The 22,412-nt window shown below is 38.0% G+C and overlaps 1 protein-coding gene across 1 annotated transcript; it reads left to right on the top strand.

Moving 5' to 3' along the window:
* Positions 1 to 17,507: 17,507 nt before the first annotated feature.
* Positions 17,508 to 19,927, top strand: LOC120358736. Its single transcript, XM_039453971.1, has 2 exons — positions 17,508 to 18,276; positions 19,697 to 19,927. The coding sequence occupies exons 1-2, from the start codon at positions 17,963 to 17,965 to the stop codon at positions 19,698 to 19,700; spliced, it is 318 nt and encodes a 105-aa protein (XP_039309905.1). The 5' UTR covers positions 17,508 to 17,962; the 3' UTR covers positions 19,701 to 19,927.
* Positions 19,928 to 22,412: the final 2,485 nt, after the last annotated feature.

The raw sequence follows: 22,412 nt of genomic DNA, 5'->3' as shown, positions 1-22,412 counted from the left end.
ATGCGGTTAATTAAGACCTCACGTCGATCGATTTACGATCGTCGGATGTGCAATAATTAAAAAGCCGTAAAAGCTCTAGATTTCCGTGGCGCCGTGTGTCTGCGGTAAAACAGCTCATTAAAACAGCAAAATTATAGGTGCGAGAAGTAAATTGGCCAATGCGCGATCATACTTGTCTACCCAGTGCATTAATAAAAACTATCGTATCATATACATTCACCCGACATACGTATTAAGATATCTTAGAGCGAGCAATTAAAGGTTTAAGATAATGCGCGGTGCAAGCAAAGCAATTATTAAAGATCTACGAAGATACGATTTAAAATGCAGGTTGCCTTTTGTACCGTTTTAAGAATCAAACAACGCGATGCAATGTGCGCGCGTACCGATTAAAATACATGTCGCTCAAAAATCATTTTTACTTGTCTGCAAAAAAAGAAAGTATTCTGATAAAAATTCAATATGTTAAGTGAAGAATTTACGATACTTTTATTCCTGAACAATCAGTACATTAAATTGTTACATCAAAATCGCATTTAAGTGATATTACAAATTATTAATAATTTAAAACCTTCAAAGGGGAAAATTTTATTTCTTTTTATTTATCTCGCTGTTGCAAATAATGATATTAAAACTCCAATTTCGATCCTGACAAGCAAGATGCACCGTAATAAATGACTTTTGTAAAAAATAACACCTTATTTTCAAAACTTTCAAAACTTAATTATCATTTTAAAATTCTTCCTTCCCCAAAAATAATTGCTACTGATACATTTTAAAAAGAAGTCTGACGATTAAATACCAGAAAAAGCAGCGGTCCGAATATTACCGATTTCACGTTTCAAATTTAAGTTGATAATACTTTTCGATGGAACTTTCGAGAACACATTCACATTAGGAAGACAGCGCAGTTTAATAAGACTGCAACGAAACGTCTAAAATATGCAGATCCGATGGCGAGTGTGTTGAACGCATGCTTGCATCATCGTTATTTCATAACGCATTAATTCGGATTCCCCCTATTTGGAGTATATATGCTGTTATCTTAAACCTTTCAATCCTGAAGTAAAGTAAGATTTCGAGTCGGCACGGTTTGACGATCGAATCGTCGGTTAGAGCGAAACGGAAAGTAATGAGAGGACCACTTAGCACAACGCAATGCGGTTACACATCACGCTTGTTAAGGTAACGCGAGGTTAAGAGAGAAGAAATTGAAGAGACGTTGTGGCCAATTTAAATATATATTGTTGGCCCCGGTTTAATTAAGCCTACTTAATTTTCTCGAAGGGTCCGCGCCAATGCTCCTCGTAATTAGTACGGGCGCGCATGCCGGCTCCACGGTCTCGTCTCGGTTCGCCCTTTTGTTTTCTCTCTTATTCCTCCGCATTAGCCTCACCTGTATCTTCGACTCCCCTCAACATCACCCTCCTCTCACCGCGACGGACTCGGAGCAGCCCCTCCGCTCGACGAGGAGAGCGCATCAACGAGTCACTCTTACTTTGCACTTTCGGACGGGCTTTGTGCGTTGTGCGAGCCTTCTTACGTTATTAACTCTTTACCGTGCGATTCTTTTTTGCGGATAAATTATTATATTTGCCAAGAGGGAGAGAAAAGAGGAGCGTATATACGTGTAAAAAATATTTTAATATGTTTCACAGAATATTGATATAATGAAGAAAGTGGCGTCGCGCGCCAATCTCGTTCGCGGCATGACACTGTGTATTGCCCGTGATAATTAACGACGCGTTAAGTGGTTATCGAGGGTTCGTACACATGACACTTCGATTGATTCTGTCCGACAAGCGGAAACAAAAAATCAGCTGCGTAAGAAGAAATACGTGAAACATTTCTCATCCCTCTCTCTCTCTCTCCCTTTCCTCTTATAAAACCACTTATCGTGCCCTTGAGTTTCTAGAAGTCTTTTCTCATTGACGAACAAAAGACAAATGCTGAGAAGAACGAAGAACAATATGTGAACAATAATAATACAAAAAGCTAAAGCAATATTTTTTATGATAATAAATTTGTGTTGACATAGCGCAGTGTGTTAATTAATATTGTATTTATATTTTACTCATTCCAAAAATTTAATATTAAATAAATTTTACGCCAATAAAGAACATATAAGACAATGATAGCTGCGTAACAGTAAAACAATAAAGTCTATTAAAATTATAGAATTTACTATTTCTTGTTCCTTTCCACTTTTTTTTTCTTTCTTCACTATTTATTATTTGACTTTGCCGATAACATGATTAAATTTATTTGGAAGCTGACTGCTTGATACAGAATATATTGTGTTGCTCATTAAAAACGGATATCAAGTATTAAATTTAATACTCTTGTATAATACTTACATAATTGAAACCAATTAGTAGCATTTAGAGAATCGAAATTGGCTTATTCTCATAACGGATAACATGAGCATTTGCAAAATCGGGAAATGATTCGTTGCAAATTAATTTTTAATAAAGAATAAAAATCGAATTTTTTTTACTCTTCTCAAAGTTATTTAAACTAAGTATTTGTACACACAAAATATTTTTCTCAAAGTACATTTTCTCTAGCAAGAAATGTTGCAATTGATATATTAAAATAGCATACGCAATTTAAGATAAGTTGATAAAACAAACAATTTAAAAAAAAATTATTCAAGACTGTAATGTCGAGGCCGAGATTTTTATTCATAATTTATTTTTTTCCTCCATGATTACTCGAATGACAGTATGCACGTGGCACGTGATAGACATCACTCGACTAGCAGCTCGCGTCAAAAATACCGCAGGCAGTATGCGTGTAACAATAGCAGTCAATTGGAGGCCCGTAAAGGGCGATTGTCCCCTAACACACCCTTGATGTGATGCTGCGACGTACGCTATTTTTCTATGGATCGCCGTTATTCTTCTGGCACATATGCTTGCACGTTTCCCCTCGCGCAAGGGATCCCCGACTACATTCTCACCCGAGGATTTAAAGTGGTCTCGGAAGATAATCCGGCTAGTTAAACCTCTGGTAAACATGATCAAAACATCAGATCGTGCGAGCCGACGTTGCTACTTTTCCATAAAAATAAGCTCTTTGCTTGTCGTGTTTGCCTTTCGCACAGTAAAAATAATTAATGACTGCAACGATATCGGGGTAGCAAAAAATCGTACGTAAATTCGAGAACGAAAGATTGATCATTATTTCGTGGGAAATTATAGAGAGAACATATAAAATAAACCTGTAACTTAAAGATATGACAAATGCAAATTAAAGTTATGTATATTTATCCAATTTTTGCTCATTTAAAATGTTAGTGAGTAGTTAGGTTGTAATAATGTTAATGAGTAATTAAATTGTAATTATTTTGCAGAATACCGTGCATAATTTTCTATTTCTTTCTAATAATAATATTTGCTCTCGATAATGTTTAAGTATTTATGTTTTAAATTGCTTTTTTTCGTTAACATGAAAAGATTCTGTTTAAGAAAAGCTGTAAAAGAAAGATTGTAGCAAGAAATTGTTACCAAATCTCGGCCTCAACATTAGTCATAGATAATTTTTTAAAATTGTTCATCTTTATCAACTTATCTTAAATTGTATATGCTATTTTAATATATATAAATAAATTTACATTTCTTGCCAGAAAAAATTGCAAAATGTACGTCCAGGAAAATATTTTGTGTGTCCTATACATGGGCATAATGTAAATAAACTTTGAGACGTAGGATAAAATTCAATTTTTATTCTTTATTTAAAATTAATTTATACTGAGAAGATTAACAAATAGTTTTTTTTGTAAAAAAGAAGAAGTTAATTTCATAAAAAAATCATACTTTAGGTATTTGTGTATAAGAGTAACCAGATCAGAAATAATTTTTAAGCAACTTGAATGTGGTTCGGGCATACCAATACTATTCCCGAATATACATAAGACGTTAATTATTTATTGGATTCGCAGGCCATTGGATTCACATAAATTCTCAGAACGTACACGTTCGCCTTTATGCGGATATTAGCTATTCTTAAGGTAAATTTCACATGAAAATTAAGCACGCCTCATTATCACGTAATATGATCCTGCATATCGGTTCCATTCCTCCTAGTGTCCACGGGTATTAATAATCGAAACGTCCGACACGAGTCGCCGTGTAGATGTAACCGGCAACACGCATATTACGCCATTATCCCTTGCACGTATAGTAACGCACATTAACGGGTGGCAATAAATTCATGATCTGCATCCACCATATGTAAATCGGGTAATGTCATTATGGCCAGATTACACGCGGTGATCTCTATCATACTATGTGCATTTCCCACCGTAGCGCGGCTCTTTGGTAGGGTGCTTTTTTCGCGGGGGCGAGTGGCTTATTAAAAAGCGGGGTGTCGATCACGCCCTTCGGGTGCTCCCCCCGTGGGGCTCGAAGGGCCGCCGACGCTTTATTAGTTTATTTATCATGTGTGTTGCGTAGCTGCATTCGGCCGACTAAAGATTACGCGGATTTTGATTGGCTCGGTAGTAAAGCCCACGTAAATCCTACGCGTGCCTCATAAAGATTAATATATCGCGAACGGCGGGCGATTGGCTTCCACGATGACGAAGACGTATGATTAGAGAATTGCTAGCTTCTCAATTTGTTAAGAATGATTTATCGTCGAAAAGATATACTTCGAAGAACAATAATTTATCATAAATAAAACCATAGTTCGTGCATTAGTTGACACGAGAATAGACAACATTAAGATATAAGAATGCGATTAAATAAGATACGATAACTGACAAAGATCATAAGCAATATATTATTTCATAAGAGAATCAGAAAGTTTCACGACAATAAAAAAATATACATACAAATGTCTACATAATATTTTTTTATAAATGCTAAATGTGACATTAAATAAAATACATATATTATAATTTTGGAAAAATAAGGACATCTCTTAGATTTAATAAAGAACGTGTTATTCTATCTTGTTTTTTTCACTTTTCACGAAGTTTGAAATTAATTTTTTGTATAAAAAATTTTTCGAGCTCAAGAAAGCAAAGGGAGGTAAGGCCGTGAGCAGGCCCTTATACAGGGAGGCCTAACAAGGTCCAATACTTTTCCCGTCTTGCAGCCAGTGGCAATATATTAAAGTCTAAAGCACGGGGGGCCTCCGCATTGTTGCCGCCTGTCTCCCCATGTACCTGGCAAACTTTTGTCTCTATCTTCGATATATACGGAAGACCTCGCGGCATATCGAGAGCATACTCTATTCTTCGATCGATGCTAAAGATCGCGGGCATGCACGTTCCTTCTTTTTCAAGAGTGAAAGAAAACAAAATAGAGCAATACAAGAAATAGCAAAAAAATTAATTTCTTTGTATTTTCTCGATCTCTTCGAAGATCAGCGAATGAGAGAAACGTTTTCTCTGTGCCATTAATAACAAAGATGAATCTAAATTAAAATAATATAGAAGATATAATAGAAGAGGTATAATATATCCTAAAAATTATCAAATATTTAACTCTTTTAAATATTCCGTAGCCAATTTAGAAACGCGATTGTAAATCGAACGAGAAGGAATTTAAATTTTCATATTTTTTACATATGAAAAATAAAGGTAAAAGCATGATACTTTATTTTACGTAAGTGCAGTAGCGATGTATCGCGATTAAAACGCGGCATGGATGGTCGATTACTTGAAAGGCCGCTTAATGAAGCGATGGCCGCGCGCAATCAACCGAGGCTCTCGGCATCAAGGATCAAACGCATGTATTTCGAACATCGTACCAGGTAAGATCTCGTATCTCGCCCCGATGCAAATTCGATGAATTCTACAGATGCCTCGCACACTAAAGATCGCAAATTCAGTGCGGGCCAATGAAACAGTCGGAGTGGTTAATTGCGCAAAAAGTCCAAAAGATATAGAGCCGATGATACCTCGAAAAGGAGAACGGAGGATGGAACAAAAAAAAAAGAAAAAAAAGAAAAAAAACAAATTTAAAATAGAAAAAAATCTTGATAATGACAGGGATAAGATCGTTCGAAACTATTTATAATTTATAATTTCATCTCACAATTACAAATTTGTTGGATTTTTATCTGTATCTTGTATTTAGCGCAATTCAATTAACTAACTTTAGACATATAATATTTATAAGCCTTGAAATATTTCAATTTTTCAACGCACTTTTCAAAATTAAAATTTACACAATAAAAAATCGACATGTGAAAATACAACCAATAATAAAAACTTTTTTTAAGGAAGAAGAAATTTTCCTTCTTCCTTAAAAAAAGTTTTTATTATTTGGTACCATTGCTAGCATTATTATTAAATTGAGAGTTTCGATTTTAATACTGTGATATTATTATTCTCGTTCAACTTGGAACTGTGCTTCAAGACCAAAAAATTTATCAACACCCAATTTGATGAACTTGAAAATGTAGATAAAATCACACAAGCAATATCATCAAGATCTAGCCGTAACCGTTAATTTTTTTTAAGTTTTTTAATCAGTAGTATTTACATGTTTTATAAATAAAATAATTCAACAACGGGAAACATTTACCGAATTAGATAAAAATTGATATAAAATAATGATAAATATCAAATACCTGTTATCAATTAATTAATTATAAAATTCGAGATTTTTTGTCATGGCTCTGAAACATGCTTCAAAAAGTCACGTCTTCAACGAACCGAATGAAGCCAGCAAGAAGAAGCGTCGAGAGACCAGCGCTAACCAGCGCGTTACTCATCCCAATACCGATGCGCTGCGGCCATAAAATTTGTTTGCATTCTCTCGAAAAAAGAAGCTACCGTGCGGAGAGCGTCGAAGGAATCACGTCGACGAGAGAGGAAGAGGAAGATGCAAGAGGAGGGTGGGGCTAACAAAGGGAGACAAACGGCGAAAAACAAAGATGGGACCGAAAATGCGCGTCGGACTGTGGCGAGGGAAGAGCAAAGGTAGAGTAAACGCAAAAAAACCGCAGAAGAAGAAGAAGAAGAAGAAGAAGGGAGGAGGAGATGGAGAACGGTTTCACGAAGAGTCGGGTTGGCTAACGGATGATTTAATTAAGAGAGGCACAAATTACAGGCCCGCTGGATGCTAATGCCCATTCACGCTCGGCTCGGTAGAAGCTCCTTAATTAGACGCTCCTGATTCATTGAGAAATTAAGCCCTGACGGATGATGGTGCGGCTACCAGACGTCTCACAGTGGGCGGAAAAGTAGCTTTTGTGAACAAAAATTGGACGACACTCCAATTTTAAACCGATTTAAAAAATTCGTCTTTTTTTCCTTCATTTGTTGGAAATTGAACAGGCTATGCGTGTTCATTACGATCCAAATTAAAAATGGTCGATTCAATAAAATGAACAAAAGGTATCGAAACTATATAATTGCGAATCAATTCGTAATGAGACATGGATGTATTTACTCAAAAATGTATTGTGTGTTTGTGTATACGTTAACGAAAATAATTTATGTGCAATTTAAATAAAACAAAAAATGGCGGATCCAAAGTGGATTACTTGCGGATTGGCTGCAAATTGCTTGCGGATTATTTGCGGATTAATTGCGAATCGATTACGAATCAGTTGTAAAGTTAACACTTCTGTGTACGCGTGTCAAAAAAATAACACACAATTTTTTAACTTATTAATTTGTCCTATTCCATCCTATTAGTTTGTTGCCAAATCGTATTATTTTTGCAAGAAGAGGAATTGCAAAAAGTGTTAAGAAGCGCAAAGAATAAAAATGTGCTCACAAATCTTATCCGAGAAACAAAGAAAATGAGAGGGAGTGCTTTTCGTTTCTTTCGTTTTTCTAAGAAAATGTGAGTTAAAGGAGATAAATCTTGGTGCACGTTAACAAATGGCGACAGTAATTCTTGCGTAATTCCGCAAACAAATCCCATGAATTTTGTGGCAGATGACTTGTTTACAAGATTAATCTCGCGAGACTCAAGATATTTGATATCGTGTTTGCGGGTTGTTTTTTGATCAATCATGATGAAATTGGAGAAGCGACAGACCTACTTTCATCTGTGATATTTAATAAAAATCGTCCTTCTCTATTGAATATGAAAAAAAATATATATGTGGTAAAAAAATTTATATATCTTTTTCAGTGCAAAATATGTTGCAATATACAATTCCTAATATTGTGAATTATGTAAACAATTATGCGTAGAGAAGGACACCTTGACTTTTTGCACGTCTGTTTTGCATTAACGATTTCAAAAAAGAAGTATTACTCATGTACTTGTAAAATTTATAGAAAAATCGAAATTACTCAGGAGTTAATTCCGGATATATAGAAACATAAATTGCCCGGACGAAATTAATAAAATCCATATTTGCCATCAGATGTTTAACGCTGACTATATTTGTCTTTCCTGACTTCTTATGCGACTCGGATATTTCTGGAGGAGAGAGTATACTGAAATTAAAGTCTGCATATTAATTAAGCGACACAGGAGTAATATGTGTTTTTTACGTGCGCTCTCCTTATCCGCATACATCAAGCTCGTGAGATCGTGTTACGTGAACTTTATTGCGCATTCCTAAAAGCATGCATCTATTAAATCGAGTATATATTTTATCGTCGGTCAGAATCAGCCCGCGTATATAGCGTATCGTCACTCCGCGCGTTAATGCGGCTCGCGTATTAATTACAATTAAAGCTTAAAGATTTATGCCGGTCGCATAACACTATCGCGAACTTCATTTCCAGAGAAATATAAATGCACGAACGCGAGTCCATTTATACTACCGTATTTCTGTGCTAACGAAAGACAGCACTTAATAAAACCAAGATATTATGCAGCGCAATTACGGCACGATTAAAACAGTCGCACAATCAATATAAAATACAGTAAAATACTTTTAAAATTCATTAAAAATTTTAAGCGAGCCACAGTAGTTAAGTGTACTTTAATCTCTCGATCGGAACGAACAATTAAACAAGAGAGTTATGCAATTGTTCCTCCCTCCATCTTTCTTTTGCAAATATTTTTACGCCGCATTTATGCATCTAGTTCCACAATCAGTTTAGAGGTGGAAATTGGAACAAGGGTCAACAAACAAATATTTTCTGATAAAGAATTCCAAAGAAGATTGAATTTATGTTTCTCTCAAAAGAAGGCACAAAATTGAAAAGTAACACGACTTATAGAAGTAATACCCGAAACTATATGATGACAAAACGCGTCTAACGCTCGAAATATCGAGTGTACATTGCACATAATGTGGATTTTAAAGGACGTAGCCAAACACGTGTAACCATCCCTCCCTACGACGGATATTGCGGAGAAAGAAAGTCGTGACGAGCTGACCGTAGCGATCTGGTGGCGAATGCGTTAATTAGTGGGATGCTCACGCGAGCGGGCAATTAAAACAACATCTTCATTATTAGGTGTATATACCGAACTCGATGGTCCGGCTCTTACAACGAGGGACGGCTGAGGCAAGAGAGCCAGTAGTCCATAAACGGAATAACTCGGTAAGCCGTGCTACCGCCTCGTTACCGTCGCGTTATCGCGATCGCTGACCAGACCGGGATTACTTAACGCCATTTTCATCCTGCCAGAAGAACAAATATGTTTTCATAATTGGACGAACGGCGACCGAACCGGCCGGCGGCGGTGCCGCGCTAAAAGGGTATGGCTTTGTCGTCTCAAAGGAAAAAAAAGAAGAAAAAAGAAAAAAAAACACGCCACAACGCTAATTGTTTCGTTAATACCGGCCGCGAAATTCTCACACCTGATTTACTTATCGAAGTGTGGATAATTAAAGAGAAGCAAACGGATAAAGAGCAGATACGTGTTTTTACTACACTGAGAAAAAAAATTGTTGAAAAACTAAACTATTTAGTCTGACACGTTCAACTAAACATTGGATTCGATTGAATTATTTAGTTTTCGAGACACTGGGTATTTTTTGTAAATTTTGATTTGATAATAGGGTGGCCAATAAAGAAGCTTTTGAGACAATGAGAAATAATGTAATTTATTTTCGTGATTAAAGTTTCGCGACATATCTCTCCCATTCTCCCTCAATCGTAATACTTCCTCGACTTTCTTATAGCGTAATTTTCTTTCTTGATAACAATATCAAGGATGAACGACAAAGAGATTCCCATTCGCATCTACTTAATATTTTTCGGTGGCAGATTCTGCGGAGCATTACGTCGTATATCTCCGTAACGATCGTATCATCTAATAAAATCTCGGAATAATAATGGAAATTGCGAGATAGCCAACCAAGCAGGCAGGCAGGCAGGCAGGCAGGCAGGCAGGCAGGCAGGCAGGCAAGCAGACAGCCAGCCAGTCTCGAAAGAGACGTAGAAAGGAACGAATACGCCAAATGCGCGAAAAAGGGGCGTAGAAGTTAACGACGTTAACGCGGCGGCGTTGCGACGCGTATATTTTATTATTTAATTTCAGCCGGCAAGGCGTTATGAGACATGAAAAAAGTCTTGGGCGATATTGTAGGTGGATTTCCAGGCGAAAGAGAGAACACGCCCCTGGTGCCCCCCGCGTCCTACCACCGGGCCCCGCTGGCGCACCACCGCCTCCGCCTCGCCTCGCGCCTTCGCACTGGCGGGCGACCGCCGCGCGCGGTGACATTATTATTCGTTATGAACGGGTTTACGAGGCCGCAAATCATAGCCATGTTCATATTTCGAACGGCCGCTCTCCTCGTTATTCAGTTTAATGGCGGTGGTATTTGAATTCTCGATCCCGCCCGCTGCCCCCCATGCCGCAGCCAACGCCGCTGCTCCTGGCCGCCCCCGTGCCCTCGACGTCTTTCGCTACCCGCGTCGCAGTCGCGCATCACGTAGCGACGATGTTACAATGTTACAACTTCATATTCCGAATGTTCTTAACCATGCGCGAGTAGTCGCGATTTCAACATGAAGAAAATATAAATTACCAGTAATTATCTTGCATCCAGAGAAAGGCTTTATTCGAGTAAAAAAAATATTTGCTTGAATCAAAGTAATTTGTGCATTGCTATACGGTTAAAAAAAGTTTCTTTGATTTGAAGACATTTTTTGGTTACTCCTTTTAATAGAATTAAAAAAATAGTTTTGATTGTATAGCAGAAATCTTTTTTTCTTTTTTTAAATAAAAGAAATATATTTTTAAAACTAGAATAACTAAATTATTTTTTTACACTTCTGTCAGTATTTTCTTTGAATTATTATTTAATCAAAAAATTTAAAATAATGATTTATTTACTTTTAAAAAAAGATTAAATAACATTATTTCTCGAAATTCAATAAAATTTTATTTTCACTTCAACTTGAAAAAACCAAGTTAAAGAAACAATTTCATTAATTTAAACATAATTTTTCTCTGAGTGTACATTTATGCCTCCAAAAAAATAACAGTATAATTATGAAGAGCACTTCTTAATTCATCTTGAAATTAATTTCAGAGAAAATTCGCGACTCGTGTAATTAGAATGAAAAAAATTGGATGCAAAATTAATCCTGGGTTTTTAGTAAGTAAAATTTGTATAAATTAATAAAGAAGCCTCGCGTCATCAGTTTTTCCGCATTTCTAGAGATCAAATTACACGTGATCTTCAGAAGAGAGCCGCGCGGCTCCTTTGGAAAAACAAGCAAAGGTGCCGACGACGGCTAAGTAGTTTTCCTTTTCGCTAGGATTTTCTCGAGATGTTTAGGCAGTGTCGTCGGGGATTTCTACACCTGGTGTCAAGAAAGGATTGAAACAACACGATGTTCTCTGTCATCACTCGGGGGGTCTCGCATTTATCTAAAACAACCCGGACTTAACTGCCGCCATGATTTAAACCGTACAGGACGACGTAAAGCCGCGGATCTGTGAACTCGATTGTATGTGAAAACTAGAATGCAGGTTCTGTGGCTTGAGAAAAATATTAATAAAAAATTCATACTTCAATTATTAAGATTCAAAAATAATTTTAAATTTGTCGTATTTCATTTTAAATACAAAATTTTAATTTTTTTACAACCTTTGTACATAAATACCACAATGCATAAATCTTTCAAGTTACTCCAAAATCGTATTTATTCGTAAAAATAGCTTTTTCAGTTTTGTATTGTAAGAAACTGAAAATTTAAAAAAAATATATAAAAAATTTTGCAAATTATATTTTGTTTGTTAGAATATCCATTTTATTGAAAAAAATTGCGTTTGTGTAGAATAATTCATGTGCAAAAAATTGCATTTCTTGGCTATTAATTTGTTTGTAACAACAAAAGTGCTAACACTATTGTAAAAATAACCATTAGAAAATTAAAATTGAACCTTTAGAGAGTCGAAATCAATAAAAAGTCCAATAGTATTGATAAATACTATACGATATAATTAAAAAGATAAAAAGGATGTATTATATATGATACGCTGCAACTGAAAGGGTTAAGTAACTCCGCTAGAAATATTCGACAAGATAGCGATCACGTTTCACAATGTCGTAGACTTCTCTTTCGCGCATGTTTGCACGATCATTAAGGAACCCCATAGACTCAACGTCAACAACCGACGGGCAATGTTCCGCAGTAAATTCGGAACGTGCGCGTGTCGCCGTGCGAAAATTAAAGACCATAAATCATGCATGAGTTTCGCATCGGCGGCCCATGAATATTAATGAAAATCATTGCGTCGTTTACAGGCCTATTAATCCGAGGGTTAAAATATTCCGTCTTCAGTGGTGTTTTATCGGTCGCTGCTCCACGCGGCAGCTCCGCACTCGGGCGGCACAATGATGAGGCGGTCGAGGGGGGAAAACGTCGTTATTAGTCCTATCGATCATCCGACGCAAGGACCGACACCCTTTTTGGACCCTTTACGTGCCGCGCGTAGCTTAGCCGATCACGTTTAACACCGTGCGTGTTTTCTTGCTTGCGATCGCTTTCATGATTCATTGCCGATCATTTATTGATTACAAGACCGATGTGATGATAATATGCCAGATATAATACTAATTGATAGAATATATATACATGCCTTCGTTTTTTAAGAACGCATGTTAGCAAATTGATGCAACGTGTAAAGAAACTAAACTGTTATGCTACTCAACTAAAACAAACTGTTTTTTTTACATAATACTAAAAAAAAAACATAAAATTTATTTTTCTTAATTTATAATACTGTTACAACGTTTAATGTTATTTCGATATTATTTAATATTTTTTTATTTTTAATGATTAAACAAACACAAAAGAAATGTGTTTATTTAAATAACAAGAGCTTTGGATTTATTTCCTGCTTTCTAAGTATCCATCGTTATTTAGTTGTGCTATTTTAATTATTTGCGCTAATCTTTATACAGAAATATTTTGGATAAATGCAAAAAACTGATTTCTAAGATAATAATACAGTGTATGTCAAAAAATATATAAAACCGAGTAAGAAACCTTTTAAGGCTACTGTAAAAAAACTATTTTCTATTATGTATTACTTATTATTTTTTTACTGAATTTTTTACCCAAAGTTCCTAATTTTTTCCAATCATTTTCATCTCTAATTGCGATAAATTTCAATATATACATATAAAAAGAATCAAGACAATAATTCTTTAATTATTGGTCAAATGTAATAAAATATAAAATTCTGTCTTCATAAAATAAAATAAAAAAAATTAATTTGATCGGAATTCACGAATGACACTTTGTTGATATCAGATCAAAGATAGACTGCGTTTAAGGCTTTGCGCACAATAGAGAAATATTATTAAACATTAGGAATAGGAATCAAAATTTCAGAATCAATTTCCTCAATGAACACTATAGATAAATAATAACTCATGTTATACACATTTGTGTCTTATTCGTATCCATTGTATCTTACGTTTAATAATTGTTAAGAAAACTGATTCTAAAATTGTAATTCGCATTCCTAATATCTAATATTTCTCTATGGCGCGCAGCGCCTAATTCATTCATCGCTGCGACAATGTATGCACACCGCGACGTGGGGCCACGGAGATCCACGGCCGTCAATCACCGAGAATCGCCAATATTTTGGCAACGAATCCGGGGGAAGCTAAGACCACCCGCGAGGAAACCCCTCGATTTCGAGATCGATCGATCTTCCCTGCTCGAAATATATACGTGGAGCGCCTGACAGAGTGGACGGCCGTAAACCGAGAGCGGCGTGATACTTTAATGGACTCGAGGAAAATCTATCGGGAGCGGTACTGGATGAATCTCGATGCGCTACACCGCGTGTTAGCGTAATTCGCCGATTCCTGTGCAAACGCGTATTCCGATATTCCGATCGGCCGGCGAGGCTCGACGCGACGAACGGAGGCCGGACTACGGTCATCCCGCGGGATATGCGACGTCGCCGGTACGGGGACTTATCCCCAGGGACAACGTGGATTTCCTTGCGCGGGTGACTTTATCCACCCCCACGTGTGTGTGTGTCGGAGGAGGCAAGCAAACGGTGCCATGTAAATCCGCGAATACGTACGTAGACGGGCGCACTTGCGTTAAACAATGGCTTTTGTTTCGTTGGAAATACCCCTGAGTCACGAGAAAAAGGCTGCAACCACCGATACATCGAGAACCTTAGATTTTCCGCGCAACATGGTAAGCTTAGGATGTATCTTTTTATTCACGAGTTGGTGTATTTTTCAGAATCGTCGCCGATAAGATTAGATCTTATGGTATTCATGTAAAAGCAACGTTAGGTGTAAAATAACAGTATATATTATTCTGTTATTCTGTATTGAGATGTATCTCATCAGCATGTATGCCGGTTTCATCTCATGTTTAACGATAAAGTAAAACAAGTCAACTGTTAACCCTCGACTACACTGACCAAACGCTATACCCGCGGGATAGCTTTGTACACCAAATTTTTGTAACAGTATTGACTGAAATAAAATTTAAAAAGTTAATGTTTTTTTTCAGTCGGTAGCAATAATAATTTTGAAGCTTAAAGATAATCATTTATTGCAAATATAACAGAAAATAAAGTTGGTTTACAGCTCTAAGTGACAAAAATATTTTTCTCTAATTTTCGACAATGTTAATTTTAAAACTATTTTTCCAAATAACTAATTTTAGACAAATTCTCTGTTGTAAATAAAAATATTTGCGTAATTCTGTGCAGTAAGAAACGTTTGTATCTTGTCAGTGTAATTAAGAGTTAATTAAATTAATTGGAAAGTTGTGAAATAAGACTCACCATCACGTCGTGCTGCAATCCAGTAGAATAGGAACACTTGACAGGAATCTGAAAAAAATATAGAAAATTCTTTATTTTCAAAATGTAAAATATTAAAATAAGATTATATAACTTTAATAATTTTCATGAGTTGAAAGAAAAAAATATCAGATAAAAAAAAGAGAGAGTGATAATATCTTCAAACAAAAAATTAAAACTTTTTTAATAATAATATCAAAACAACCATATTGTGATTTTTAGATTAGTATTGAAATACAACATGTTTTACTGAAATTTAGAATTTTCAAATTTTTCAATAAAGATTAAATTATATATAAACAGCATTATTATTGTTTCATATACTTATAAGCAAAAATATCTCTTTGAATATTACTAAATATATAAATTTCAATTTGATATTAATATTTTTTATGTACAGACACATATTTGAAGATATATTATTGCTAGTATATAGAATTATCGCTAATATGTAGAATTTTTTTTCTTTACAAGTTTTTAAATCGTTTTAGTAATAATTGAATTTTTTATGCAAATTTTTTTCGTCTCTTACCTATAACATATAATTACAATTTTTGCATAATTTACATTTTTATTTATACATTAACATTTAATCAGTATTTGGTATGTTCTTTGTTTTCAACTAATAAAGAAAAAAATAAAAACCACATGACACATCTCAAATTTATTCTCTCTCTGTTTCTCTTCTACGAAATAAATAAAATTCGTAATAAAAATGCAAATAGATAACACAAAATGAATGCTTCTCTATATTATCGTCGAATGGATTATTTAAGTCGTAAGCAATCGAATGAACAACCGTTTGATTGATATCGCGACATAATGACAATGCCAACATTTTCATACGCAAAGTGACAATAGCTCACTAGAATAAATATATGTGTTTACTCACCACATGTGCGCAGTCCCAATGCCGTCGTCTCTTCTCGTCTTGCTGCTATTTTCCGCCACGAATACACTTCACTCACTCATTTACGCAAACACAATCCGATGGTACACAACACGACGCCCAATTACGGACACTAATTGACCCGGCGATCACTTCATAGAAATCCATCCGGCCCGCCCGATTCCTGAGAGCAACGCGAGATACAAAAAAACGCTCGATTACATATTCGGCATAACGGACTTTCTCAATGTAACGAAACTAAAAAAATAAAAATAAAAAAAAGTAAAAATAGCGTGACGCTGACAAAGCACGCGTGTCCACCGATCGTACATATATTCCCTGTATCGACGAAATATCGTGAGCGGACGACAATCACACGGCAATTAGGACGACAATCACACGGCAATTAATATGCACGTCGCCGAGATCGTCCGACGACCATAGGGCTGCTCAACAACGAGTCGACAATTACGACGCCATTACTCCGGACAGACACGCCGACTCGGCGTCGTCGCTGCCACCGCCGCCGTCGCCGCGGACACCGGTTGCACGTGCCGAGGGAGAACGACACTCGCGATTACACGCGTTCATCGCAATATGCTCCAACGGCCACCGGCGTTCCGATGTTTCCGTATACTCGTCCGTACCCGCGAAATTCACCACCGACGAGTAGAAGACGACACGAGAAACGCAGTACGAGCTCGCATTCCGAATGACTGTTACGTTGTACGTGACGACTGAAGGTAGCCGCGAAAAATTCGGCGCCCGCGTAGCTATGACGCGACACTCGCGCGATGTTCACGCGGAAGCTCGTTCTTCGCACACGCTTCGAGGTTATGAACGTACACACTCCGTGCCGCGGAAGGCATTTCAACGACGCATTTATCATCGACGCGTTCGCAATCTTCGCGGAAGTTTCATTACTCGTTCAGCAATAAGCTCGACGCTTGGACCGTACCATTGTCTCGATGAACGACTCGAAACACCACGAAATTACACTAATTACACAAGGGACAATGTTACGATTAAACGCGTATTCAACACGCCCCGATGCACGCCGCTAGCTCTCGCGTTCCTTTTCGATGCTCGTTTCGATAATCGGGATTCGTCGTTGACGAATGAAAGATGCCGAAAGTCAGCACGATCTCGATCAATTCCGCACGAACGTCGCCGACGCGACACGGCCGAAGGCCACCGCCGAAATGAGGGCGTAATTGCGCTGTTGTCGTCACGCGCTGTGTTTATAGGTTATCACCTTTGCGTGTATACGTCTCTACGTAAGATTCGCCACTCTTTCTCCGGCAAGCATCCGAATGTAAGAGCGAGTGTCACCTGCCGACGGTGTTAGCAGGATCGGAAAACAACGCGTCATGTATGAAAGGATCTCGAACGAACACGTCGTGAACCCGACACGACGCCGTCGTCGCCGTCGTCCACCGCGGACACCGGTTGATCGTGTGACCAGACTTGCTTACGATTATGCGCGTTCACAACACGCTCAGACGACCACACGCCGCCGGCGTTCCGTCGCTTCTACACACTCGTCCGTACACACGAAATTCATCAATTAGAAGACAATTAGAAGACGGCGCGAGAAGACCACGCAGCGCGAGCTCGATTGCCCCGAATGCATGGACCGTTCCGTTGTGCGTGACGACTGAAGGTAGCAGCGAAATATTTGGCGCCCGTGTAGGCTTGACGCAACTTGACGAGCACTCGCACGATGTTCATACCGATGCTCATTCTCCGCGCGCGTGTACAGGTTACGCGTGTATACACCCCGCACCGTGAAAGTGTTTAACGACGTATTTTTCATTGACGCACTCGTGATTTTCGCGACGGTCTCATTACCGTTCGACAATAAGCTCGACGATTGCCGGACCATATCGTTGACTCGATGTATGAACGATTCGCGAATTGCTCTAACTACACAAGAAACAAGGTTATGATTAGACGAGCACACAGCACGCTCCGACGTATGCTGCTGGTTCTCACGTTCCTCCTCGATGCTCGTTTCGATGCGGGTTCACCGTTGACGAGAGAGATGCGGAAAGTCAGTGTGCGATCTCGCGATCTCAGTTCTGCACGAGCGTTACCGACGCGACACACAGGCACGGCTGAAGGCTACCGCGGAAGTGAGGGCGTAATTGCCCTAGCCGTCGCTCGTTCCCCGCGCGAGTGTTTAGGTTACGCACGTAAACACGCTCCGCCGTAAGTTTTCAACGACGTATTTATCATCGACGCACTCGCGATCTTCGTGGCAGTCTTATTGTTCGATAATAAGCTCCATGATCAGGCCGTACCGTTGCCTCGACGAACGATTCGCGACGCCACACCGCGAAGTTGCACTAGCTATCCAAAAAACGAGGTTATGATTAGACGAGCACACAGCACGCCCCGACGTACGCTGCTGGCTTGCACGCTTATTTCGAGACTCGTCTCGACGCGGAATTCACCGTTGGCGAGTAAAAGATGTGGAAAATGAGTACGCGATCTCGATCAATTGCGCACAAGCGTTACCGACGCGACGCGACACGGCACGGCCATACGGCTGAAGGCCACCGCGAAAGTGAGGGCGTAATTGCGCTAGCCGTCGCGCGCTGTGTTTATGTTTAGGTTTAGGTTATCGCTTTCTTTTGCGTGTACGTACGTATACGGTAGGAGTCTCACCTCTCTCTTTCTGATAAGAAATAATGTAAGTGTGAGTTTTACCTGTCGACGGTGTTAGCAGGATTGAGAAGTATGCGTTAGGGAAAGGATCTCGATCGAACGTTTTACGACTCGATGCGACGGAAAGTGATACTGATTGTGAGTGCGTTGTTACCGTCGCGATGCTTACGTTTTTTTCTCGTGAATCAGATATACGTACACGTATACCGCATGTGTACGCATTTCGCGCAGCGTCAACCGATATCGTATTACACTGGCAGCTTTGATTTTGGCACGGATTAATCGCGGTTGTCCTCATAACCTAACCTGTCCTCAATTTTCGGTACAATCGTGTGTGTAATACGGGGGCGATCAGCGAGATAGTTATGCGACCATCTTCACCGCGTCGCGCAATGCCGTCTGGAGTCGAGTGGCGAGATGGTTTCTCCCGTTTACTCGTCGAACGTGAATTTCGCGTGTCGAACGAATATCAAGTGTCGAGTTTCCAAAATCGGGCGCATTATAATACCGGGCAATGCGCGATGTTTCTCTCATGAATGCATACATGTGTGTACGGAATTTGCGTAGCGTCAGTCAAGATTGTATTACATTGGCAGTGTTGATTTTAGTACGGATTAATCGCGGTTACGTTTACAACCTCAATTTTCGGTACGGTTGGTAATACGGTGTGTGATCAGCGGAACAGTTACGTGACCACCTTCAGTCGCATCGCGTCGCGCGTACGTCGTTCGGAGTCGAGGCAGATTGCTCCGCACTTTTCGCGTCTTTCTCTCGTCGAATGTGAATCTCGCGTGTCGAACGAGTGTCGGGTATGCCGAAACCGTGACCGTGCGATCGTTGAGACGTGGGCAAATGCGCTTAAACGTGTATTCATTTTCAATCTCGCTTCGAATGCACGCAATCAATGTTCGTCCGGCTTTCGTCGAAACGACGTCATTATCATCGTCTTATTGCCGTGCAGCTAGCGATCTCGCGTGTCGAACGAGTGTCGGCAGTGCCGAAAAAGTGACGTGCGTGCGAAGTATATTTTACGTAGAACTCTATTTTCCGATGCAACCGGTGTCTGCATCGCGTTCGCGTTTGGTGTTCGTCCAAATGACACCGTTTACCATTATATCAAGTACTTTAATGAACGGGTGTGTGTGAGAGTGTGTTTTTCCGATTGGTCCGTGTTCCGGTCCGTGTTCAACTCCGAGGAACGAAGGACAATGCACCGACTGGTAAATAAATTTATTTATTTTTTGTTGTAATATAAGTGCGAGATATTTGAAGTTTTTTCGTATTATTTGCTCGTTTATTAAATTTAATCAAAAAGTTAGCCTCTTTATATCTGTTAAAAGTAAAAAAAAAAACGATAAATTATGATTCTTTTAAATTTCTGTATCGTGAATTTATTTTTATTCATTTGTTAATTTTGATTTTTAAGTATATTTGATTATTAAATATATTTATTTTTTGTAGATGTGGACGTCAGATTTCTCGTCGTGTCATCGTGCCATCACCGGTGAGTCTTATAATGTCTTTTTCTTTTATATTTGTATACATCAAATTTGTGTACATTAAATTTAATCTTTCAAAACAGAATTAAACACTTTTTCCAATGTATGTATTTTTTTGCGCCAATTCCGAGAAAAATTCTATTGGTTGATATTTAAAAATACAATTCTTTTTATATATTAAGAACATTTTGTTGCAAATGAGGCATATATGAATTTTTCAACAGTCGTACTGATCAATTTCATTTTTTGCAAATTTCCTAATTTAAATATCAAAGCGTTAGCAGGTTATTATGACAACAAACTTCATTATTTGCTCTATACTCATTTTATTTTATGGAGCTTTGGCTTCCAGCAGATTTATATTCTTGTCGAAGAATACAAACGTAAATATAAAGAAATACAATGAAAACAATTGTACAACGAGCAATGCCCTGTACAGAGGCATTCTCTCTCTCTGATGACAGTGCACCTATGCTTTCGTCAAGATTCAACGAATGTGCGAATACATTTCGGAGCCGTTCCCGCGGGAATATCTCGCGTCGTCTCTGCGTCGATTTCGGCAGGCGCCGTGAAAGGCGAAGGGGACGATCGAGCGTGCGCGCGCGGGCTTTGGAAAGAAGAAAAATCGTTTTATAAATTCCATTCGCTTCCCTTTGCATTTCTCCTCTGTCCTACGGCTCTCACCGTCTCCGCTCGTGCCCCGAAATAGCCCCCCGACCCCCTCTCGAGCGCGAGTACTCACGCCAATCCAGCCTATTCGCTCGATCCGGTGCCGTTTCGCTTTTCGTTATCGCGTCCAATTTCAGCGGAAGATATCCGGTCGGCGATAAGGGCACGGAATTTAAATAAAACGAATCAATATTCAAATCCGCCACTCTCGCTAGCTGATTCCCCAGGCGTCCCCTTTTCTGCTTTTTTTTTCTCGCCCTTTTTTTCCTTCCTTTATTTATTTTTATTCATCTCTATTTCCCGCCGCTTCTCTCTAACACCTTCGTCTTCTCGGTCTCTTTCTCGTTTGCTCCGATCCTTCATTCATCGACAATATCGAAGCGTCCCGTTTATCCGCATCTCTTTGCCGAATCGAACGATCTCCTTTCTAAGATCTTTTCAACCTCTATACTCATTGGGTTTCAACAGCTCGAATGATTGGTTTTATACTCGGTGAATTTCTTCATTTCATTTTCCGGGGCGAAGAAAAACATAAGATAAAAAATTTTTTAGGAGATAACGAAAAAATTAATCGCTCAGTGATAAAATTATCATTGATGCGTTTAAGTGAATTTCTTCTATGCAAACTTGATTTTTATTTGAGTATGTTATAAATGTAACAACAGTGTATAAAAAAATGTATAAGAAAAGTTTTTATTTTCACATAAATATTTTTTTAAACATTATTTTTTTGATTAAAAAAAAATACTTTTTAAGCTGAAAAATAAATTATTTTATACTAACTAATATTTATTTAAATCGAAGGAAATGATTTGATCGGAGGAAACTTTTTCCAGTGTAACGGTAATACAAAATTTTAATTTTTTTATCGCTTTTTAAATTAAGAAAAATATTGACTGTCTCAAAATTAAGGCGTTAGGTATTGTTCAGCAAACATTTATTGTATTTGCACTACTAAAATATTTAATTTCACAATTTGAAACTTTTCAAAGTTAAATAAAATTTAATATAAATCAAGATTAATGTGAAAATATCTTGGAACTTGTTTTGCATTCGAAATTAACGCGAAGAGATTGTGTGAAAGCGTTTAAACACACACAAAGCCGAAGTCACAAAGTTGTTGCCAAGAGAATTCTTAATAAGAATTACGCGGGCAATAAATTTAACGCCGGGTATATTTAAATTATAAGCATCAGCCGCGCTCTATATCACAATTCTCATCCGCAGATGCTTTAAAGTTTAACAATTGTCTCTTCAACCTTTTATAAAGCGTGGGAAGAAATTGCTCTCGAGCAATATTTGAGCAAGGGACAGAACGACGAACGACTCGACGAAGATATTAATTCTCACTAGGATTTTGGGTGAAACATGTACCTTGAGAATATCTATCTGTTTAATCTTTTGCATCCCTCCACTATCAAATTGTCAGCGATATAATTCTTAAATTATATTCGCGATCATACAAGATAGACTAACTTCGATATATACGCTGCATCAAACAAAAACTTA

This window comes from Solenopsis invicta, chromosome 10 (assembly GCF_016802725.1).
Source record: "Solenopsis invicta isolate M01_SB chromosome 10, UNIL_Sinv_3.0, whole genome shotgun sequence".
NCBI classification, from domain to species: Eukaryota; Metazoa; Arthropoda; class Insecta; order Hymenoptera; family Formicidae; genus Solenopsis; species Solenopsis invicta.
This window is presented reverse-complemented; position numbering and strand designations above follow the sequence as displayed.

Coding starts and splice junctions, on each gene's coding strand:
- LOC120358736 (XM_039453971.1), top strand. CDS start 17,963: ATGTATGAACGATTCGCGAATTGCTCTAACTACACAAGAAACAAGGTT.